Below are 25,310 nucleotides of genomic sequence, written 5' to 3'. Positions count from 1 at the left end.
CTTGTGATCTCTCTGTCAAATAAATAAATAAAATCTTTAAAAAAAAAAAAAAAAAAGAAAAATGACTAAACAGCCTGATAAATACATTGCCATCCCTAGTCAATTACCCCAGCGAATCTAATATTAGATTTCCTTTGTTGCATTTGTTGGGGGCTCCTCGCCTTTGTAATCATAAAATGTCTTTCCACAAAATGCCAACTAGAACCGCAAAGATAGGATACAGGAAAAATAAATAAATAAGCAATTAAATAGTCTAAAATTACCCTCCCCCCTAACAAAAAGTTTTATGGTTTTTACATAAAAGTTTATATTGACCTCTTACTATTTTCATTGAATTCTGCTACTTATGATATAGGATAAGTTGAAAAGTAAAAGTAACAACCTGAAAATAGCAATAATTAGATTATAGAGACTATTATACCACCAGCAATAAGAATTTGCTCTCATTTTACTCTGGAAAAGAATTTTAAGACATCTGAATGTGTGTGTTCACAGATTATATAATTATACTGTATATGTAAGTCATGTAATAGTTAATTAGAAGTATAAAGAGAACAAAAAAATTGATTTTTATTCAAAGTGCTTATTATTGCAATTATATGATCTTTATTTTTAAGATTTAAAATTGAATGGAAATTTTCATATTAGATGAATTGTTTGAAAAATGTTATGAGTTTGGTCCAACACTATGGAGAATATGAAGTTCAAATCAAGAAAATATTCTTGATAAGGTGATTCATGTGAATGGTATATGGCAGACTAGGCAAATTTTAGGTGGTGTCTGTCCCTAACTTTATAATTCTGGGCATTTCTGTGCTATCTAATCTCTTCTAAACTTCTAAGGGTTGATGATTCTAGAAGGGAGGCAATAAAATGAAACGATGAAAAACCATGTTTTGGAATCACACATAACAAACAGGGCTTAAATCCTAATTTGGAGCAAGTTCCAAATATCTGGAAGATTCAATTTTTGGTTGTCTCGTTTGAATTATGGGTATAATTCCCACCCTATCTCACCTGACCTTGTATCTCTAACATTTGTGGTAAAAAGTAAATAAAATAATGTATATAAAGCAATCCATTATACCTAGGTAAGTAAAGGCTCAATTAAGAGTGGCTGTTTTAAAGGTGTACAGCTGATAATTAAAATAATTATTCCTTTACACTTCCTTTAATGCTTTCTATAGACATTATTTGTTGTGTAATGATACATGTTCACTTAAGTTTCCAATTAGTTTTTTTTTAAAGATTTATTTATTTATTTTTAGAGAAAGAGCAAAAGCAAGAGGGGTAGAGAAGAGAATCCTAAACAGACCCTATCCTGGGCACGAGAACCCAACATGGGACTTGATCTCATGACCCTGATCATGACCTGAGCCAAAACAAAGAGTCAGATGGATAACCTGATCGACCAACTGGACCACCCAGGCAGCCCTGATTAGTTTTTTTAAAATGCAAACAAAAAGCCGAAGTGTCAGAAATCAGAGTTGTCTCCAGAAATAACCTGACTCTGAGAGAAAGGATTTTTTAAGGCATTTGAACTTGGAGAGTTGAAAACAGACTTCAGAGTGGGAAAGAGTACATGAAAACATAATAGTTTTTGTTTCTAGCGAGAGAATTGAGTCTTTCATTAGCTGGTGAGAGCAATTCAAGAAGTGACAAGGCCCTGGGTGTTATCTGAGTCTCTGGGAGGATGCCCAGAACCCGTTTTCTGGGTTGAGTTACAGAGGAATTAAGCAATAGAAATTTGAATGAGGTTAGGAAATCCAAGTATAGACAGACCTGTGACTTAATTCTCAAGGAAACATAGTACCTTCAAGAAGCTTCATATTTAGTAGAACCCTAGAAAGACAGAGGAGCAATGATGAGGAGAAGCGCCTCAGCAGATGGGCCATGTAGGTCCCAACGGGGAGCAGGAGAAAGACTGAAATGAACTCAAGAAGGAAGGGCACATGGTGGTTTAAATAGACCCTAAGCCCTAAATACCCTAGGGTTGGAACAACAAGGATGCAGACGCACATACCTCTACCTGAGGTCCTGGTCATGCATGAGACGATGGCAGTAGATCTCAGAGCACAATGATGAACAAGACAAGTTGTAACTCCATGAGGGTATGCCTGGTCATAGGCCATCTGCAAACCGGATGTCTCTCCTCCCTAATACTTAAGGCTCCCTTTCAAGAGAGAAAGGAGAGTGGTATTGGTGTTGGTGTTTTAGTTGCCTCATATTCACCCCATTGTTGAAGGAGAGATTCCCACCTGAGGATTGTGGGGATGGTAAACACATGACACCTGACACTGGACAGAGGAGATTGTATGAAATCAGAAGCAGTTTATTAGTCACATATATTCACAGCTTTGGGTAGGCAGACACTATTCAGGACTACCTAGGGCATGTACTTGGGAACAGAGTGAACAACAGGGCTGTGGGAGGCAGGCTCTGTAGTAGTAGTAAGAAAGTGGGGTTCCAGGACACCTGGGTATCTCAGTTGATTGAGTGGACTTTGGCTCAGTCATGATCTCAGGGTGGTGAGATCAAGCCTGCTTCTCTCTCTCTCCCCTTGCTCTTGCTTAATCTCTCTCTGTCAAATAAATAAATAAAAATCTTAAAGAAAAAAAAAGAATCTGGGGTTCCTCTTGGTTCATGTGGGAAGATATGATTGGCTTGTCTGAATAATTCTGCAGGCAGTCAGGAAACTGAAATCTGCTACTCAGGGATTAGAGGAATTGTGTCTGGTCCCTTTGATAGAGGGAGGGTTGTTTGGCAAAGGGGCATTATCTACAAGGGCAGTGTGGGGAGGGAACTTGTGGTTAGGCCATGTGCGGTCTATTTTATCACATGGCAAGGCAGAAATCTGTGTGGCATTATTGTAAAAAGTGGATATCCTCAGGGGTCGGCAGGCATGAATTTTTTACTTTGTGACTTAAATAGTACTTTGAGGAGCCCATTCAGCCTCTTGATTGAACTTGCTGCCTGGGGCTGGCTGCCTGGGTCCTATAGAGGAGCTGAAAGTTTGAATGCTTTCTTCAAGATCCCAGTATTATGTATTCTGACGAGTGAAATGAGTGCTTTGGTCACTATTAGTGTACTTAGAACTCCAAAGGGGATAAGGGGTATCCTCGTGAAGCTTTGTATTGTAGTCTTGGTACGTGTAGAGAAATCTGTTACCTTGATTTTTATTTTAGGTATCTGTGAAGAGATTCCCAGAGTTCTTTACAAAAAAGGAGGCAACTCTTAGGCAATGTACAAAAATGTACAGATGGGGCCAGTTGTTACTGCCTAAGGTGTACCAATCATCCTGACCCTTAGGTTTTTCCCTTTATCGGGGACATTCTGGTTAAGGGATGAAAACAGCGGCTCTCCACTGATGTATGACGGTGGTGATATCATCAGTAAAATGTATGAACTCCCACTGCTGGTGATTCATTTGATTCTAACGGGCTGCCAAGTTGCTTAGGGCTCTGGGAATGACATGGCCTCCATCAGCATTGTGGCATCTGTCGAGAGACTGAAGACAGGACACCCTGGGTTATATCAGAGGGTCCAGGTTTGACTTTATCCAGTAGCAAGGAAGGCTCAGAAGCTATGCTGAGCTTTTGGGGTGCTGCTTTAATGACTCAAGGCTTAATGGCTAGTCAGGTACAATGGGTCACAGGCTCAAAGTTTATGAGAGCTTTATTTCCAGAAAAACCCACTATATGGCCAATAATTGCCATTTTAATGGTATATAATGCCAAGCTAGGAAAGGCACTTTCTTGCATCAGAACTCCATGTGCAACTTATGGCCAGCATAGGTGGTCCAGAAACTCTAGGAGCTGTGAAAGATGGTTACTAAAGCCTCTCTGGTGAAGAGGTTTCTGAGGGCACAAACTGGAGTGCCTGTTGATTTCAGTTTGGACAGATTTTTAGAGACTTTTATTGGTGGGATCCCCTTTCAAGGTGAACTAATTTTTAAATAACAACTTTAGTGACATTAAGTAAAATTTGTTATTGAAGAATATGTTACCCCCAGAACCCAAAAGGGACTAAAGATGGTGAAATTGTCTTAACCATGTGAGTGCTGAGAAGGTCAATACCTGTTTCTTTTTTTTCTTTTTCTTTTCTTTTCTTTTTTTTTTTTTTTTTTTTTTTTTTTGCTTTTTAAGATTTTATTTATTTATTTACAGAGCATAGGAGTGGGGAGGTGCAGAGATAGATGGAGAGAGAGAATCCCAAGCAGACACCTCGCTGAACATGGAGCCCAGTGCTGATTGGATGGAGTCAGCAATTTCAGTAATTAGGTTGTTGGCTGTAGAGACCTTAATGGGATGGCATGTGGCATTACAGTTGCAGCAATCAACTACAGGCCACCATTCATTTGTTCCAGATTTAAGGAACAAGTCAAATAAGGCTGTTAAATGGAATACCAATGGAATCAGGGAAGGATTCACTCATTACCTGTTAAACAGCAAGTTTTTAATCCTTGAGGACCTTGTTTTAAATTACATTGAGTCATGTTAACTATTTAATGAGGCTGAGGGAGTAGAGAGTAAGGGATGGGTCATGAGTTCTTATTTTGTTAAGCCAGTAATTTTCATCTATTTTTTATTGGGTCAGAGTATCCATGCTCACTATGGGATATTTTAGGGCAATGAGTGCTATAGCCATAGGGAATTTAAGCTAGACAGAATTTCCTATAGTTAAGGAGAGTCATATCTCTTTGTGTTCTACCTTATATTTAGTAACTCCCCCATGGTAGGGGATACCATGTTTATTATAGTGGGATTCAAGGTATAACTGTAATTTTAGCCTTAGTATTTGTTCAGATCAATCGATGAATTTCTGCAGATAGTAAAATTAATTCAGGGGTGTCTTGGTGGCTCAGTCAGTTAAGCATTCAACTCTTGGTTTCAGTTAAGGTCATGGGATTGAACCCCATGTTGGTTCTAGGCAGAGTAGGAGGTCTGCTTAGAGATTCTCTCCTTCTGCCCCTCCCTCACCTCTCTCTCTCTCTCTCTCAAATAAATAAATAAATCTTTAGAAAATTAATTCAGAATATATATTATAAAGGCACACAAATCAGTGTCCTTTTATCTTTTGCTATATAAATGTTTCTAGTAAATTTTGGATTTCCAGTGAGGTCAAATTGTGGACCTTTGTTTTAAGTTGTTTCTTGTTGGTTTTCTCTCCTTGTATTCAGCATTCTTTCTTTCTTTTCTTTTTTTTTTTATTTATCTTATTATTATTGTTTGGTCACTGGATATAGGTGAGGAATGAGGGTGAGGTGGGGAATGGTACTCTCTACTCCTATCATACTTATAAGTTTCTTCCCCCAGAGAACCTCAAATCAGTATCATCGAGGTTGGGGACATCCCCAATAGCAGTAATTGGTTTATAGACCGTGGGCTTAAATTCAGTTTGAATTAACCCCTTCATGATGCCAAAAGGGTGCCGTGGGTGTTTTGTAGAGGATTAGGATCTTTGCTGCAACAGACACATGGGGAGCAGAGTGGTCTACTACCAGGCTTGTTGGATCAAAACCCTCCTCTGCTGTGGCCCCACCTCCTCTGTCATGTGGAATTCTTTCTTTCTTTTTTTCCTCTGTTCAAATTCCACAAATTTGGGAAATATTTTAGGTTTTTAGCCATGTAAAGTTGCAGCTTTCAGTTTCTGTCTGCACAATCACCTATAGTGCACACCTTCGGGGTATTTATGGGGAAAGTTTCAGGAGCTTGATAGCCTTCTTTGTTGGGGGTTGCCTCTTTGTCCAGGGAATTCCAGTCTTCCTGGAATCAAGGTCCACATCCAGTAAACTTATTTTGTCTATGGCTTGGATGGAGACCATAAGGCCAATGATTGCAAGATTTGCCCTTTGGTGTGTTGGTAGACAGAAATACTGAGCAAAACCTAGGTACACTGGCTGCGAGTTTTATTTTGGGAGAGCAGTTGAGTACCAATGTTCCTTCCTCCCCCACCTTTTTTTTTTCACCAGCCCCTGGGCCACAGGCCAAGATGGATGTGCACCTCGATACTCCTGAAGTTCAGGAGAGCGCAAGCAAGAGTGGCAAGGGGAGCAGCAGCACAGGAAACCAGCAAGGTCACTACCCTTGCATGAACAACTGGGATACCATGCTTAATTCTCTATGGGGTGGTGATCTCCTTTCTTTCCACAAATATCACAAAAAGGCTATCTGTGGGCCTGTCCCAGAGGTGCACAATTACAATGTCTGTATAGCTTCCCAAGCAACTGATGATAGTCACCAGGCCAGACACAGTGACTTAGGCTGATCCTTGGTAAACAAAGACGACCTGCCAAACAGACTAAACCTGACATCACCAGGTTATAGCAGGATGCAGTGAAATAATGATTCTCATCTTGGGGACAAGAGAGTTTTAGGGTGGAAAGTGATGGCAACGCCTAGCAAAGACAACAGAATACCACACAGGAGATAGCCCAGATCTGCCAGCGATTAGCTATTTCTTCCCAGGCAGACTTACCATATCACAGAATCCGTTTAGTTAACCAAGAGCAGTTAATTGAGGCTGACCAGGTGTACTCAGTCATGGTGGAGCATGTCATGTGGTTTGGGACACAGTGGTTTCTTATTCGCCCCATTGGTAAGGGAGAGATTCCTGCCCTGTGGGTATGGGAATAGCTAGACACTCAGCACTTGCCACTGAACAGATGAGACTGACAGCAAATTTTTAGTCACATATATTTATAGCTCAGGGAGAAGGATACTGAAGGCCATTCAGGGCTTCACAGGGATTGTACTTAGACACAGAGTAACCAACCGAGGACAATAGGAGGCCGACTTTGTAGTAATATGAGTGTGTGATGCCTCCTGGTTCTTACAAGGTGATATGATTGGTTTGTTTGAATATTCCACAGGCTTGCAAAAGGATAAATAGGAACTGTGCCTGGTCCCTCTGATTGTTTGGCTAGCATACCTTATCCTTGAGAACAGAGTGGGGAGGGAAACTTTTATATTTAGGCTATTTGAAGCCCTCCCAATTTTACCATATGTCAAGGCAGCATATAATATTGAGCCTTAATTTTAGGCTTTACACCACATGGAGAAATGAATTCTGTGTATGATTGTGAATTGGTTGGAAATTTACCCCAGAGAGAATAAATTTTAATGTGGAAATGAATGATTACACTTGAAATCACAAGACTGTTTTCTTCTCTGAAGGAAAAACAGGGATCTGTGGATTATAATCAGTTCTGTTAAAGAATAATGCATTTATATCATTGTACATCTGTTTTTTGACTGAATAAAATGAGTATCTTGCTATTACTTGGATAAAAAAAATTATTGAGGAACACCTGGCTGGCACAGTTGGTAGAGAATCCAACTCTTGATCATAGGGTTATAAGTTTGAGCCCCATGTTGGATATAGAGATCACTTAAAATATAAAAGCATGGGGGTTAAGGGGGTAGGAGAAGAATGAATGAAACAAGATGGGATTGGGAGGGAGTCAAACTATAAGTGACTCTTAATCTCACAAAACAGAGGGTTGCTGGGGGGAGGAGGTTTGGGAGAAGGGGGTGGGGTTATGGACATTCGGGAGGGTATGTGCTGTGGTGAGTGCTGTGAAGTGCGTAAACCTGGCGATTCACAGACCTGTACCCCTGGGGATAAAAATACATTATATGTTTATAATAAATAAATAAATAAATAAATAAATATAAAAATAAAATAAAACCCCTTTGTCTCTACCACTATACCATCAAACAAGACAGTGAGCATTATTTTAAAAAAATATTGAAACTTAACTAGAATTCCCTTTTATAAAATAATGGAAAACTTAATGTCCTTTAGAAAGCCCTAGTACACAATGCTCTACAATGTAGGATATATTTTTTAAAAATTTTTTTTTAAAGATTGTACTTATTTATTTATTTAGAGCATGCACACATGCTTGGGGGAGGGACAGAGGGAGAGGGATAGAGAGAATCTTAAGCAAACTCCATGCCCATCATGGATCCCTATGCAGGGCTTTTGCTTATGACCCTGAGATCATGACTGAACAAAAATCAAGAATTAGACACCTAACTGACTGAGTCACACAGGTGCCCCCTCTTCAAAACTTTTTAAAATGGATGCTCATGTTGACAAGATTATTTGTCATAATCCCAGAACAACGAAAAATCCCAAATCTAGAGGCATGTGAATGGTGTACTCAGTTCCCTGAGTTCCCCAGTAATTCACAATTTCTGTTTTAAAAAGCCATGCTCTGGGAACAAGGAAAGAAACTTAAGAACCACTCAAGTTGGGAAATCAAACTGAGTTCCTAGTATAAGGTTTAGGCTATTGAAGAGTGACATACTCAGTCCAGCGACAATGTGGCAAAACCCTAACCTTCAAAGGAAAACAGTATGGATACTTGCCAGTCTTATCCTTGACTTATGTGGAAAAGGAGGGAAAATTCTCTTGATCACTTATTACAAGATGTTGCAGGTTTGCAACTTTGTAGTGTGAAAAATTTCATGCTGAGAATTTAAGGCTGACCAATTTGGTAGTGCCCCCAGACCCCAGTAGAGGCAAATTCAGAGCCTGTATAAAAGAAAACACTTTAATCAGGGTCTCAGGTAATTTCTAGGAAAAAGTTTTTTAAAAATGTAAGTTTACAACCATAAATCATTAAACATGCAAGGAAATAAGCCACAATGAGATAGATTATACAGTTTGTAGATTATACAGCATAATTATAGTTTAGATTATAGAGTTTACAGATTTACAACACAATCACAGTATAAAGAATTCAGATATTAGGATTATTCATAAAAATTAAAAAAATAGATAATATATTTGAAAAGATAAATGAGGGTATTTAAGTTATGTGTGAATAAAGAACAAAATATAATACAGTGAGGCAGACTTGAAAAAAGAGCAAAACAGATTGTCTATAAATGGAAAATATAGATTAAAACTTGATGTGTAGTTTATGTAGAAGGTTAGATACAGATGAAGCAATAACTAGTGAATGGGAAGATAGGTTGGAAGACATTATGCAAAATATAGCACAGAGAAATGAAAGAAAGGGAAACTATGAAAGGTTGAGAGACATGGTTAATAGACTGTCTATCTCATGTGTCTAATTGGAATTCCCAAGGAAATAATAAAGGATTAAAGTGGTATTCAAATAAATACAACCTGAGAATTTTCCAGAATCGATGAAAGTCTTAAATTCAGGAATACTAACAAATCTTAAGAAGGATTAAAAAAAAAAAAGGTTCTTAGGCACCTTGTATGACATTTCAGGACACCAAAGAGTAAATCCTCAAAATAAGCCACAAAAATAGACTCCACAAACTACCAAAAATGGTATAATATTATACCAAAAATGGTATACCAATTATACCATCAGTGTATTAGTCAGGGTTCTCTAGAAAAACAGAATCAATCGGGTATATATTTATTATAAAGAATTGGCTCATGCTATTATGGAGATTGAGAAATTCCAAGGTCTTTACTCAGCAAGTTAGACACCCAGGAGAGACAATGGTATAGTTCCCTTCCAAGTCTGAATTGCCTGAGAAGCAGAAGAGTGATGATTTAAGTTTCAGTGCCAGGCTGAGTGTAAAGACAGCAGAGAGACTGATGCCCTAGCTGAGGCCTGAGACAGACAGAGAGAGAAAATTCTTCCTTACTTAGTCTTTTATTATATAGAGGAATTCAGTGGGTTGGACGATGACCATCCACATTGGAGAGGCAATCTTCTTTACTCAGTCTGTTGACCCAAATGTTAATTCCAGAAACACCCTTACAGTCATACCCAGAATATTGTTTGAACAAACACTAGGAACCCTATGGCTGAGCCAAGTTGCCACATAAAATTATCGTATTCAACAACTTCTTAACAACAAAAATGGAATAAAGTATGTTAATATTGTGAAGTGCCTGGAGAAGGTAACTTCAACCTACAATAGTGCACGAAGATGAGGATAAAATAGATCTTTTCAGACATACAAATCCATTGGTTTCCCCAAAGGAATTTCTAAAAGCTATACTTTAAGGGAAACGGGGAATTATCTCAGAATTGCAATGTATATAAAAAAAAATCATGGAAATACAGTGGTAATATGGATATAAAGAAGATAGTAGTTCTTAAATACATGCTGAAATATTTGATGTGAGTGTTTTATCAGAAGCTTCCTTTCAAATGACTGACAAAAATTGTGTGTATGTTTACAGAGAAAGAGTAAATATAGCTGTTAACAATTCTTGAAATCAAATGGAGGTTACACACCATTCTTTCAACTTATCTATATGACAGTATTAAATACAAAATTCAAGGGAAGACACCATAACTTGAAGACACTGATTTAATAATCCTAGAATTTTGTCACAAATTATTATAAGCCCCATCTGTTTTTTCTTCCCATCAATGTCAATATCTAGTTTCTTGGTGTTTCCTCTTTGTGAATCCTCCAAGATCACCAGCAGTAGTTCAGTGACCACATAACTATCTTTGCTTTTTTTCAACAATCAAGGACCCATATGTATATGTGTCTATTTCTGGAATCTCTATTTTATTCTATTATGCTGTTTATCCTTGAAGAATGCCACTCTATCTTAATACCTAATATTTGTAATGAAGCTTTATATATGATGTTCTAAGTCCTTAAACTTTATAATGAGTCCTCATTGTAAGTCCTTCTACCTTTTTCCTTCCTTTTTAAATAAGAAGTTATTCTTGGGTATGTTGCATTTACATATAAATTTTATAATCAGCATATCACTCGTGCGGTGGATTTGCTTACAGAACTTCCATTTTTAATAGCCTTCGAACAATACTCCTTCACAGTAGTCTCTATCTACACATAGTGCATCTTATGCATACTTTTATTATGTGACATAGAAATGTTCCTGGTTCCTCAGTGTTCAGAGGGACAAACACAATCTCCTCTTTTTTTTTTTTTTAAGATTTATTTATTATTTTGAGGGAGAGAGAGAGCTTGTATATGTGAGCGGTGGTTGGGGTGGGGGCATAAGGAGAGGGAGAGAGAGGAGAGAAAGGCAGACTCCCTGCTGAGCATGGAGCCTAACACAGGGCTTGAACGACCCTGAGATCACAACCTGAGCTGAAATCAAGAGTGAGGAATACACTTAACCAACTTAGCCACCCAGGTGCCCCCACAATTTCCTTTTTTTTTTAAGATTTTATTTATTTATTTGACAGACAGAGATCACAAGTAGGCAGAGAGGCAGGCAGAGCGGGGGGGGGGGGGGGGCGGGGAGTATGCTCCCTGCCGAGCAGAGAGCTGGATGTGGGGCTCAATCCCAGAACCCCGGGATCACGACCTGAGCCGAAGGCAGAGGCTTTAACCCACTGAGCCACCCAGGCGCCCCCCATAATTTCCTTTTAAATGGCATTCATTTTCTTTGCAATCTGGGTTCTAGTGATAACTGTGCTCCAACTTATTTTTCCAACTCTATGTGGCTTAACATTCCATCAGAGCTAGATGTTTCCTTTTCCTTTACTTAGAAGTTGCTTTGTACACTCACTTCTTCATGAGTTAGCTTAAATCATTTCCCTGGCTTGATAAGTCTTTCAATTTTTTTTTTTAATCTGTATGAACCCCTCCCAGATATTAGGGTCCGATGTGTGTTCTATAGCTTCTATGAATTTTCTCTTAATTACCAAAATTCAATAACCATTTCCCTTTTATACTTCCATAGTGTTTTTCATTTATACTATTTACGTGGATATATCATATGTGGACTTCTGTTTTTACATTCTCTTTCATGTACATGTATTTCATCTGTACAGTGAGGTCACGTACTTTTTCAGAGTAAAGACCATGCATCATGCTTTTTGTGTGTGTCCCATTCTGGTAATTACAGTGTTTGGTCTTATTTCTCTAGTATCTTGCACTGAATGAAGGATGCTCAATAACAGTTGGCTGAATGAAGGCTGAGTTTCTCTTCAACAATTATTTGGTGAGATGTAATAGAAGGAGCAATGTATGAGGTGTCAGATGGGGTGGGCCTAGTCTTGCCTCTGTCACTCGCTAGCTCCGTTCCTTAGCCAAATCATTTCATTTTTATGGTCCTCAGTTTTCTTACCTTTAAAACGAAGATAGTATTGATCACCCCGCGGTACAGAATCACATGCGTTGTATCTCACTAAAGTGATTTAAGATGGTGTGTGCTCAACACATGCTTATGCCTTTTTTCACATAATGAAAATCTTCATCATAGGAAATTTAGAAAACACAAAGTTAAACAAGAGAATAGAAATCATGTATAATAATACCACTCACAAAGAACTACTGTTAAAATTTTGGATATTTCCTTTATCATGTTTTTCTGTGCAACTGTTTTGAGAATTGTTGTATATACTGGCTTTGAACTTTTTTATTATGCCCATTGAATATATTTTAGATACCATTTTTCATGAAGATTCATTTTTTTCTAATGAACTTATATAATATTAAAGAAACATAGTAACAGAATGTATTATTTTTTCAAAAGCCTTTTGTAAAAAGTTAGATGCATCCATATAAATAATTTCACCTCTACTAACTTAATTGTAGACAAACATCAATATACATAATTTGATGAACAAAAATATTTCAATGGTATAACTTTTCTTTCTGAAGTTACTCGCTATTTGGTTGGGAATTTTCTTTTGCCTATATGACCCAGAAAATCCTCAGAACAGCTTAAAAATTTTTGCTACTGTGATTTTGATTGAATTTTTTGCTTGATGAAACACTAAAATGATTTCTTCTTCTGCAAAGAAAAATAAAATACTGAAAAGAACTTAGGAAACAAATCAGCGCTTGAAAAGGCCCAATCATTTCCTCATTTTTCTCAGTTGGAAGAAAAAAAAAAAGAAATGAAAATGAAATCTATTCAAAAAGGGACTAAAAGACATCCCAAAGAATTTTTTTTTTTTTTTTTACTTTGATGAAATAGGAGAAAAAGACATTACTGGAACTTTTTAAGTTGTTTACATTTGAAAAAGCATCTTACCTATAAATCAACTTTATCCAATTTAATTAAGGAAAGGTCTGTGAATGATTTCAGCCTCAGTCATGTTTTTCATGGTTGAGCTTGTGGCTCTATTGTAAATAGTTGGTATATGCCCTGGAATGTTGGCTTTCTAGAAAATTTTTTTTTTTCAAACTTTGAAAATTCAAAATTGTGTTGGCCTGAAAACAATTATATTTTTAAGAGATATGATCAAATGATTTATAGAAGATATGAAAAAAATGAGATTAAATAAATATATTCTAACTTCAAAATACAGACATGTATGATGTTTGGTCCATCTATGTATGTGAATGCTGAAAAAATTCTGGGAGGATATGCGCCACAATTATAATCGTGCTGTCACTGGATAATGGGTAAAAGGCAACTTCCTTTTTTTCCTTCCAAAAAAACTATCATTTTTCCCCAACAATGAGCATATATTATTTTCATATGTAAAAAGAAAATCATTCCTTTTGAAAGAGAGACAAGGAAGGATAATTGTTTCATTCAGCAAACAAACTCTGTATCAAAGTACCTACTGAGTGAATGACAGGCATGACTGTGGGTACATCAGTAAAAAACCAGTAAAAACCTATGCCTACAAAACCTGTGCTTACAGAAACCTATGCCTTAATGGAGCTTACATTGTAGTAGAGGGAGATAGTCAGTAGGCAGCAGTGCAATCACAGCAAGTTATAATATGCATTCAAGCTACTAAGTGCCAAGGGAAAGTAGAGCAAGTTAAGGGAGGCTAGGAGCAACAGGGAGAAGACAGTTTCAAATGGGCTGAGGAGGCTTACTGAGAAAGCGGAATTGTCTCACGAATTTTGTGATTCTTCTTTCCTCACCATATAGTGTCATTATGTTATTACTCAGATTAAGAATTGTTTTTCAGGGGCGCCTGGGTGGCTCAGTGGGCTAAAGCCTCTGCCTTCAGCTCGGGTCATGATCCCGGAGTCCTGGGATCGAGCCCCACATCAGGCGCTCTGCTCAGCGGGGAGCCTGCTTCTCTGTCTCTCTCTGTCTGTCTCTCTGCCTGCTTGTGATCTCTATCTCTGTCAAATAAATAAATAAAATCTTAAAAAAAAAAAGTGTTAGAGGACTGCATATTTGTACGAGGGAAAGCTGGTAGAATTGTGTCTTACCGACTTTGGTAGGGCAGTCTTCAGTTTAATGTTTATGAATCCCTTCCAGAGACCCAAAGTCTGAAGAGTGTAACTATTCAGATGCCTTGGGTGAGGGTGATTCCAGAAGAGTTTTTGCATTAACTTCTGCTCTGCATGTGACAATTGATGTTACCCACATGTCAAAGCATTGTATTTGCTACTAGGCTACATCCTGCCCCCAAAGCTACTTTACTGGTAATGTCATAAAATTCATTGTAATATATGATTAACTGAACTTTCAGTCTTTATTGAGAATATTAATAATTGAAAGCATGATCACTAGCTATGTTTGCCTGCCCGAAATTTATAGATATCAGCTATTAATTCAGTATTTATTGAATTTATTAGATAACTATGTGTCAGCCCATGTACTAGGTAGAGGGATACAAAGGCATTTCTACCACGACCATGTTGGTCAGATTAACTTCCCTTTTTCTCCTTCCTATTGATGTCATCAAAAGTCACTTGACATTGTAAAACCACTGTCTCATTAAAAGAGGAACTGACTTCTTAGAACTTCCTTTGAACCCCCCTGCACAGATTGTGTTCACTCTGACATGGGAATGGGGCACGCAAACCATAGGATCCTCAAAATTATTTCATTTTCTCAGTAGTGCAAATTCAGTCCTTGGGCTTTTGTGAGCTTGGAGAATATTTGTGCCTTTTTTTTTTTTTTTAAAGATTTTATTTTTTATTATATATTTGACAGACAGAGATCACAAGTAGTCAGAGAGGCAGGCAGAGAGAGAGAGAGGAGGAAGCAGGCTCCCCGCCAAGCAAAGAGCCCGACTCAGAGCTCGATCCCAGGACCCGGAGATCATGACCTGAGCTGAAGGCAGAGGCTTTAGCCCACTGAGCCACCCAGGTGCCCCTCTTTGTGCCTTTTTTGAAATCTAAGAACACTTTGTGTCCTAAAACGGTCGGAAAAGGCGAAGATGAGAGCAGTCTCTTGCTGGAATTTGCTCTCTCTCTCCCTCGCACCCCCCTCTGCGGTTCTGCAACATCCTCTCTTTTGGAACTAACCACTCCCTCCCCTGTGCACGTCCCAGAGCTGCCTAGCTTGTGGCCTTTCCAGGTCTCCAGCTGAGGCATGGGAAATCCTTACTGTGGCAAGCAGCACAGTGCTTTGCACACAGTTGGTGTTAAATAAGTACGTTCTGAGTTAAATACAAGTACTTCCTTTTGTAGCCTGCGTACCTTAATAAAATAAGAAAACAATGATATTTGTGTCCCTTGAATGGAAAGGAGAATGTGAGAAATACGTGAGAATGAAGGAGTACAGGCAGGGTGTGAGATAAAGTGGGGGAAAAATGAGAATGGTTTGTTCTAATTCAAGCTAAGTGGTCTCAATTCTGATCACTCAGAAAGATAGAAATAAAAAGGTGGGAAGTAAAAGGCCAAAACTACGTCAGACGTAAGATAGGAGGGATGCTCTGCTACAACTTACAACCATTTAGAATGACGTTCATCTAAAGGAGAACTGAAAATATCCCTGTGTGTCCTGGATACCACCCAGCACGCATAACACCCACATGCACAGATGTGCTACCCAAGATGATGTACTGATAATTAGGGAAATCTGTTTTGGAGAGGAGCAGGGGGAGTCATGATAATGGCAGAAAGAGGACTGTCTGGACTTAGAAAAGATTTTGACACAAACTGGCTGTGTTAATGGTAAATCACTCAAGTGTCTGGGTCTATACCATTTATGCGGAATGGTCTTTTGGGGAAGCTGCAAGGGGTACGGGGAGGCCTGTGGCAAGCGAACTCCCTCTAGTCCTTGATGGAGGATGTGTTTCCAGTAAATTTTTCTAGCAGGAAATGAAAAAGTAGGATGACCAGTTATATGTGGACCCTTCCACTCAAGAAGGCTGAGTGCTTAGTAAAGTTGAGGTTCTTATCTTTATCCATATCAGTCCACATTATTATTCTAAGTGACCCTATCTTAGCATAACAATGTCATTGTGTCAGAAGGGTATTCAGATTTGTGAATTACTTTATCTGGAAGATTATTGGAAAGTCAATTTGCCTTTATATTTAGAATTTTATAGGTTTCAGTTGTCCAAATATTCTGCACGGTAGAAATAGCTTTCATGTGCCTACAAATGTATATTGAAGGGTTTAATCATTTGTTTATGTTTAACTCATTATAGAGTCTAAGCATGAAAAATAGTATGTGTGTCAACAGACAAGAAGTTGAATTTCCTTTGGCTTGTACTTGAGGCACAGAAACTCCCTATGTGGAGGAATTACCCCCCCCCCCCAAAAAAAAAAGAAAAAAAAAAAAGGTAGGTCTCTAAGTTTAAAAAAAAAATCATTTTAATACAGGTATATGTTTCATGTTAGCTCTGTTTAGCCTAAAGTGGTCTTAGTACTTAGGTGAGTAAATGTGTTGGGATTCCCATTTTTAGAGGTGGATACTTTTACTTTATTTCAAAGAACAGGATTTGAGGTCAGGAAAGCTACTGAAAAGATTAGAATGTGTTTGATCTCACCAGACTGTGGGTTCCTCTTTATAGTTTGTGGGCCTAGCACAGGGCCTGGTACTTAATAATTTAGCAGGAGCTTGATAAATGTCGACTGGATGAATAAATAATTATCTGTTTTTGTTGGTCCACATTAAGAGGCAATTACTAGGTTTCTCTGACCTTGTTTGGAAGAAGTTTTCATACTCCAGAACAGAAAATCTTGCAAAATAAGAGCTGTAGGCAGAGAACTGAAGAAATATAGCATGAAGTATTAAGGTGCTGAAACCTGGAGAGAGAGAGAGACATCAACGGAGAGCAGTCTGTGTCTCGCTCTATCTCATCCTCTCTTTCTTATGACCAGGAAAGGCACGAATTTTCCAAAATATATGTTCTTCATTGTTACTCTAAGTGTTTTTGTCAGAGAGCCTGACTCACACCTTCAGGGAACTGATTAACGGGTAAGAAGTTTATTTCAAGTCATACATGCAGAATGAGTTTCACTGTAGGAGGTGAAGTGAGTGATACCGATCCAGAGATTAGAGAAAAGGTAACCAGCTCCTTGCAGTCTCCGCTTCAAGTAAGGGAACTTGAGAAGAGAGTGAGTGTGAGCTTTGAGGCTGGAGAGAAAGAGGCTGCAAAAACTTTAGTTCCTGGTTATACTTTTAACCTACTAACACACTCCTTTCTTAGCTCACTGGGAGCTGACCAGTGATTTTATATACGTAAATACACATGCATACCTACATGCGTATATATAAGTACACATGTCTTATAGATATGTATTCTTCCAGTGCTTTATTTAGCTTGAACATGGTTGTCCTTTTCATGCTGATGTTGCATTTTCGGTTTGACAGAGCTGCAGATGCTGGAATGTGTGTCTCTCTGACTGGGTAATGGGCTTTTGTTAAGGCACCTTGAAAATTGTGTATTTCCAAAAGAGATGAAAGAGATGAAAATTACATCACCTTGCTAGGGGCATGCAAGGACTTCTGTGAAATCTCCAAATGTCCAAATGGTTTCCACTCTTGTAATCATCCACAGTTGACAAAGCAGAACTCATCCAGATTCCCTGCTAATTCTGTAGAAGAAAAAGAGGAAGAGTCGCTAGTGAGTCAGCTGCCTTCGTTAGCAAACATAAACATAATTAGCTTTTCAAGCCCAGAAGATTAGAAGAACTTGGAAGTTAATCTCTCTTCTGTGTTTATTAGTACTATTTCCTCATCTTTCTATGGGTTATGTTACAAAGCATTTGAAGAGAGCAGTTCTCTCTCCCTATAACGTTGACCAAGAAAGGATCCACCAAAAATTAAAGCAAACAGATATTTACTTGGGCAGTTAGAATTGCAATTCAGGAAACACAGATTCAGGTAGACACCTAAATTGCGTTCCAAGGAAGACAAAGGTGGGGGGGTCAGAGATATAAAGATGGAAGGATAGGAGTGTAGCTTTCATTTAGGTCCTCTGTGCAAAAGAGGAATTAAAAAATTAACTGGGATTGGTTGTGTATGCAAATGAAGGACCGAAGCTTGTTAAACCAAACTGGCTCCTTTAGAAGTGAAGTACCACGGGTGATCCAGTTGTTATGGTTTGAAGGAAGTTAAGTCCAGGCCGAGGGCTTGCAGTTGGCTTTAAAGCTCAGAAAGTTTGGGCACCTGGGTGGCTCAGTTGGTTAAGTGACTGCCTTTGGCTCAGGTTTGATTCCAGGGTACTGGGGGATAGAGCCTTGCGAGGGGCTCTCTGCCCAGTGGAGAGTCTGCTTCTCCCTCTCCCTCCTGGTGCTCTGCCTACTTGTGCTCTCACACTCTCTCTGTCAAATAAATAAATAAAATTTTAAGAGAAATTTCATAGTTTCTCTGTTGAGGGTGTGCATAAATTCCTCTCCTCATATGGCCTCCTAACAACCCTATTTTATTTTATTTTATTTTAAAGATTTTTATTTATTTATTTGACAGATAGAGATCACAAGTAGGCAGAGAGGCAGGCAGAGAGAGAGGAGGAAGCAGGCGAGCCACCCAGGTGTCCCCTAACAACCCTATTTTAAAGGAGACTCTCTTAACTAGGCTTGCATGCTCCATTTTGAAATCTTCTTTTACAATGTATATAATCATCCCTCTAAAAAAAAAAATCAGACGTATGTAATCAATGTTGCATAGGACAATAATGACAGGCAGGTAAGATGACCCTTTGTTACAGGAAGAAACTTACAGATACACTATTTTCAGTTAAATTGTCAACGTGTGACTTTTAGAGACTTTCTGTGCTAGAATATCTGTGTAGTCTTAATTTTGTCAGGTGACTGTATTTCAGTACTTTTAAGTTACAATAATAATATATGCTCATTATTACAAGTTAACATATGTAAGGAAGTGCCAACAAATGGTTAACATTCTTCTTGTTCTCTCTTACATTTTCAACTAGGGTTTTTTATTCTTTTTACAAACTTTTACAAAGTTGAAATCATATTGCATTCATTGCTTCCCCTCCCCCACACTTTTAAAATTTGCTTCATTTTGCAATGTGTCATGGACACATCTCTGTAGATAGCTCTAACTAAACTTAGCACGTTCTTTGTAGCTATATAATGTTCCATAACATAACATAGTTTATTCAACCATTCTTCCCTCACAGACTTTTAGATTATTTCCAAAGCTACAATAAATCTCCCTGCCAGAGAAATCAGAAGAGCCCATTTGAGAATGAATCTGTGGGTTCCAGAGTTCCCGCCACGCAGTGATCTCTAAGTCATGGACACGTTCTGTCAGGAAGATGAGATGACTTTTCACAGCAGACATCTCCCTCTCCCCACAGCCCTGGAGGGCCTGGCTGGGTGAACTCCTGTTTTGTGGAGGAGTCTGGCATCCTGGTCACTTAACCCTGGTGTCAGTGGCAGGCTCTGAAAGGAAGGGCATCCTGGGAAGAGGGAGAGCTTTGAAATGGCAAAGTAAAGCTCTGGGGTAAAGCAGGCTCTCATGGCTTGGCCTCCCTGCTCATCCAATTCTGTTTCTGATCTTAAAATGGTAGTTAACGAATATAACTTTGACAAACTTTTAGAGAGTTTTGTGATGATCTTATTTTCTAACACTAATAGGCAAAAAAGGAGTCATTTAGAAAGAACATGTCTGAAGTAATAATGTAAAGGTAAGAACAAAAACTTCTAAGATAGCAGCCAATAGCCAAAAAGTCTTGAAATAAACTCGGAGACCAGAATTTCTTCTTCCATGTTAATGGTCTACAGGCCACCTTTTGGAAGTTCCCTTTTGATAGACAAATTCTAATTCAATACTTCTTTAACATAGACCATCTTACTAAAGAAGTTTCCTCACTTCGTTTAATATAAAATATATAGCATTTAAGTATTCTAAATAGCATATCTTAATATCTTTATATGTGTTGGTATCTTCAACTTTAAGATTTTAGACTCTCGGGTCGGTAGTCATCAAAGTATTCATAGAACTGGTCCTCGAGTCTTAGCATAGTTAACTTACTTGTGTGACACAGGAAAGTGCTCCATAGAAATAAACATTTGATCATGGCCATGGCTCCTGATGTGCTGTTAACTGGCTGAGGACACACTGGAAGCCTGTAAAGGGGGTCTCTTTCTAAACTTGGTGTCAGGCACCTCTCACGAACTATAGAGAAGAGCTCTATAACTGACATTCCTGTATTATAGATAACTAAACATTTAAGCCAGAAAGGAATACCTGTGAAGAGACAGGGAATCTCTCCTTCTCTCTCTCTCCCTCACAAACCCACACACGTACATACATATGCATATACATAATTTTCCCTATTTAAAGAGTAATGAAGGACAGAATCAAAAGTAGCTCTTGGATGTCTGTCTATACCTATCACAGGGACTTGGAAAGATAATTTTGTGGTAATCCATGTCATCGTGCCTTAACAGTGACATGAAACCGGATTTGCTTGCTTGTGTGCTACAGTAGTAGCTGCGCGACCCCCAGTTAATCATTTAACCTTGAACCCTGGGCTCCGTATCCATGTAGGGAGGGTTGTTCCTTACTACCCCATAGGATTATTAGGAGGTTTAAAATGAGATAATAGATATAAAATGTTCATGTTGAATTGAATAAACCTAGTTTCCCTCTTAGGAAACACAAGTGGTCTTCCACTATGAAGATGTTTCTTGGTAGGATTAAAGGGATACGTAGAATGGCAGTGGGGTAAATAAAACTTTGCAACGTGAATGATGATACCAATAAATAAACATGGTTTTAGAGTTATGAGGAATTTCAGTATGCTTTATCTTATTAGTTCTTCACAAGAATATTGTGAATCAGGCTAATATTTTTGCACCCATTACATGGGGAGGAACTGTGACTCAGAGAAATTAAATGAATTAGTATCACCTGCTAGCCTGTAATGGCATGAAGTTCTTTTTGACTAACAGTCCGGTGCCCTTTACATTACTCTATGCTGGCTGTCAATGCCAGACAGTTGGCAAATACTAAACAGAAGTCTAATTGGTTCCAAAGTTGTGTCTGAAAATCTAGCTGTGTTCTCAAATTTTCCACGGTTCCTACAAAAATGCACCTATTTGGGGAAGGCGCCTCGCCTACTCCTGGACTCCCGAGGGCCACGCTAAGCTCAGCATGCATTTCTTGCGTCTGGGGAACCAAAGGAGTTGTAATTCTAATATGAAACACACCATGTTTTGTGACTATTTTACTTCATTTTTAGCATTTCCTGAGTCGAAGTTAAGCAGTTGGAAAGGGTTCCCTTCCAACAATAGTGAAAAGCTTGGTTTGCTCTGTGTAGGTCAAGACTTAGCTATTTCTGCCCTCAAGCACCATAAGCTCCATCCCTGGTTGGTACTCAGCATATTCTGTGGCATGATGGTATCTGTCTTTGCATGTATACCTTCTTTCTCCTCTTTGAGAGCACAAGTCCCCTGAAAACGGAGAGTCTAGTGTCCCTTTGTACTCTCAGAGCCCGGCAGAGAGCCGAGGGCTTCATAGGTTCTCCATAGATGCTTGTCCCTGCTGCTGCTGCTTTTGTGATACACCACTAGCATTGACTTCTTAGGGAAGATTCATTAGAAAACAACCTACGAACGAGGGTTAGTTTTAGAATAAACAGTGTCTGCTGCCTCCCTGCCTCCCTGTACCATAAATGGTTTCCCAAGACTTCTTTCACAGAGACAATTACTAGAAAAATAAAGGATGCTTCGGAAAGCACTAGTAATTACCAGGTCCCCTTAAAGGCGAGAGAAGGCGATACAGGTTCTACTCTTCCTAAACACGAACATGAGGCTGTTGAAAATTAGCTGTGAGACTCGAGCGGACCGAAATACACAGCTGTCACTGGGGCACAACGCCTTTGAGATGAAGTTGAATTTCTTATTTCTAAGGAGTAGAAGCCGAGTGTGTTTTGTTGGGGGCCTGCAAATTACAGTGATTTGGTTTCAGCCTGAACAAGCACCACAAACAAATCCCGGCAGGCAGGCTCTCTACAGGAGTGGCCGAAGAAGTCAGTTTTCATTTCTTTCCAAGCCCTGGTTGGGCCGATGCATCCACAGAAAAATAGAACAAAAGGCAAGAGATCACTGCCCCCTAAAGCATCCTAGTGGCTTACTCGGCTCAGGGGTTATTTATAGCGAGCCGGCTCACCCTGAGCACGCCAGGGTCTAAGCCGCGAATGTGCGAACGTGCGAACGGAGGCGTCAGGACCGCGACAGTAGACATCGATGCAAGGTGTGACCAACGACTCCGTTCACACGCCTGTCGTGGTTTCGGTCCGGCCACGCCTTTCGCCACCTCTGTGAACCTTTACCTCCCAATAGGCTCATCCTCCTCTTCGTGTGCACCTTCTATTTGCAGATGTTGCTATGAGGACAGATTCGTCCGAGATGACTGATGTGGAGTCTGTGGTCAACAATTTTGCCTCTTCGGCCAGGACTGGCCGCCGGAATGCCGTGCCGGACATCCAGGGCTCGGCCGGGATGGGCGGGTCCGCAGAGCTGCCCCTCAAACTGGAGGCCCTGTCCATGAAGGAAGGTAATGCACAAGTTCTCTCCTTGCCTCTGGAGCAGTCTCTCGTATAACTGGTTATAAGTGCTCTTTTTTTCTTACGTGTGGACTAAGACCTCTCAGTTTTTGTTGCAGGCTAAGTGTCATTTTTTAGGCTTTCTGAAAGTGAACAGATTTATCTTTTTCTCTCCCGATGTGTATGTGCAAGCTGAACATTTATGTATTTGTTGGACATGTCTAGTCAAGCACCGTGCTCGAAATCGGGGATTAAAGGTGAACAAATATAATCCCTTCCCTCAATAAACTTAAATTCATCGAGAAACGCTCCGAAATAAAATAGTTTCCCTCCTACCATCCCCTTAGCAAACCGCTCTGGAGGCTTGTGCTTTGCTATAGTATTCTATGAGCCCTTCTATGTCTCAGATCTAAGAAGTTTATTATCAAAGATGAGATCTTAGGGCACCTGGGTGGCTCAGTGGGTTAAGCCGCTACCTTCGGCTCAGGTCGTGATCTCGGGGTCCTGGGATCGAGTCCCGCATCGGGCTCTCTGCTCAGCAGGGAGCCTGCTTCCCTCTCTCTCTCTCTCTGACTGCCTCTCCATCTACTTGTGATTTCTCTCTGTCAAATTAATAAATAAAATCTTTTAAAAAAAAAAAGATGAGATCTTGAAGGCAAGTATTTGTATAAAAGGTAACATTCTTCAGTGGAAAAAGTTGAATTAAGGACAAAGGGGAGCTGTCAAACTGATGGAGGAAAACTTGGGTTTGTCTCCCCATTGCTTATATATAGTTCATCTAGCTTCCAGAATTCAGTCTTCTGGAAATAAACATAAAAATACTTTCAATAGAGTTTTAAAGAAGTCTTTTTAGTCAGAAAACATTCATGGAGGTTAAAGAAAATTTCAGTTCCAAGTCATTACCAAGATACCTGGGCCTTGTGCCCCATTTAGTCCAAGGTGGACTTTAGTATGAGTAGAAATTTATTGCCACTGCCAAGGAGGCAAGAGAGGCTAGCTAGCAGCTGCTGCACGCCCACTCTGTTCATGCAGGTGCCAGAAGAAGGCTCTTGGTCCTCTGCCTCAGGACATTATTTGTTACCTGGTAAGGTTACAGATGTTCCTTGTTTGATCCCTAGGAAATGCGGATGTCTTTGTCCAGGGACACCTCATGTGTTCCCAGAGGTCATTGCCTTTCTCATATGAGACCCTACAAATAAGAGCAAAAAAGTGCCTACGTCCACACAAACTATTACAAGATGAGAAAAGGGAAAGAAAGAAAATAAATAAAAAATGTGTGTAATGGCTTTGGCCTTTTAAGTCTGAAAATGGAATGGGGTTATCAGACTGTGATGTTGCTGTTGAAGGGCCATCCTCAACTAGAGTGGCAGAGAAGCTAAGTTACCTGTTAGTACGACAGACCTAATGAAAGTGTTCATTCCCTGGACACACACACAAAACGTTACTGATTCTTGACATTACCTCATTAAATGAAAGAGAAAAAAAATATTCTGTGGGAGAGTTAGTAGTCTTCACCATTTTTTTTTGGCCACTAAAGAGACTGTTATCTGAAAGAATATTGTTACTATTTTTATATGTTAAAGAACAAAAATTCAATTAAGTAAATTTGAAGACCTACTTGGCTTTATAAAGGGGTTCATGAACCAGGCAGCATTCTATCTAGCAAGCAGAAGGGAGCCCTGAGGAGCTGTACAAATGGAAAGAGAGTGGGGCAGGGAAGTTACTAGCAAAAGGAAAGAAAGGATTGTTCCAAGCGAGATCACATGCCCTTAGAGGGAAGGGAAAAGGGGATTATTAGGTGGATTACTATGTGGCTATTAGGTGGTTTCCATCAGATCTGTCCTCTTTGGTTTTTGGTGTTGTTTTTGATAAGTATTTTTAGGTGGGAAGAACTGTAGAATCTCAAAGGTCCTGTATCCTGCATGAAATTCACCTACCTAAAATTTGTCTCCCATAATTTGTCTTAATCTATCTCTTATAAATTAATAACCATGATAGGAAGGACAATGATGCCTGATAACATATCGGCAAGAAGTGACAGAGGGTGACAGTTGTAAATGTCACAAAGGGCCTTTTTAAAAAAATTATTTTTATTATCATATAATGTATTCTTTGCCCCAGGGGCACAGGTCTGTGAATCATCAGTCTTACACAACACACAGCACTCACCATAGCACATACCCTCCCCAGTGTCCATCTTCCAGCCACCCTATCCCTATGACCACCTCCCCCCCCCACCTGCAACCCTCAGTTTGTTTTGTGAGATTGAGTCCCTTAATCTTAAGATTCCATTTTGTTTCATTTTTTCCTTCTGTAACCCCCAGGACAGCCTGCCCTGCCTCTCAAATTCCTCATTTCAGGGAGATCATATGATAATTGTCTTTCTCTGATTGACTTTTTTTGTTCAGCATAAAACCCTCTAGTTCCATCCATGTCATCGCAAATGGCAAGATTTCATTTCTTTTGATGGCTGCATAGTATTCCATTATGTATATATACCACATCTTCTTTATCCATTCATCTGTTGACGGACATCTAGGCTCTTTCCAGTTTGGCTGGAAATACGTAAATAGTTTGTTCAAAAAACATGGACAAACAGCTTCAAGACAGGAACAGTAGAGCATGACACCAAGTGCAAATCTCCTCTGAGCCCAGGGCCCTGTGCAACCGCACTCACCCACACCTGTGGAGCCAGTCCTATTTA

The 25,310-nt window shown here is 39.3% G+C and overlaps 1 protein-coding gene across 3 annotated transcripts in view; it reads left to right on the top strand.

Annotated features, from left to right (window-relative positions):
- Nucleotides 1-25,310, top strand: part of PKIB (cAMP-dependent protein kinase inhibitor beta) — a 104,060-nt gene that overhangs the window by 75,178 nt on the left and 3,572 nt on the right. For all 3 annotated transcript variants that reach the window (XM_044249667.1, XM_044249651.1, XM_044249660.1), the window contains one exon: nucleotides 22,441-22,617. In XM_044249667.1, coding sequence (XP_044105602.1) covers nucleotides 22,449-22,617 — 169 coding nt within the window. In that variant the 5' untranslated portion in view covers nucleotides 22,441-22,448. The remainder of the gene's footprint in view (nucleotides 1-22,440; nucleotides 22,618-25,310) is intronic.

This window comes from Neovison vison, chromosome 1, assembly GCF_020171115.1.
Source record: "Neovison vison isolate M4711 chromosome 1, ASM_NN_V1, whole genome shotgun sequence".
Lineage (NCBI taxonomy): Eukaryota > Metazoa > Chordata > Mammalia > Carnivora > Mustelidae > Neogale > Neogale vison.
This window is presented reverse-complemented; position numbering and strand designations above follow the sequence as displayed.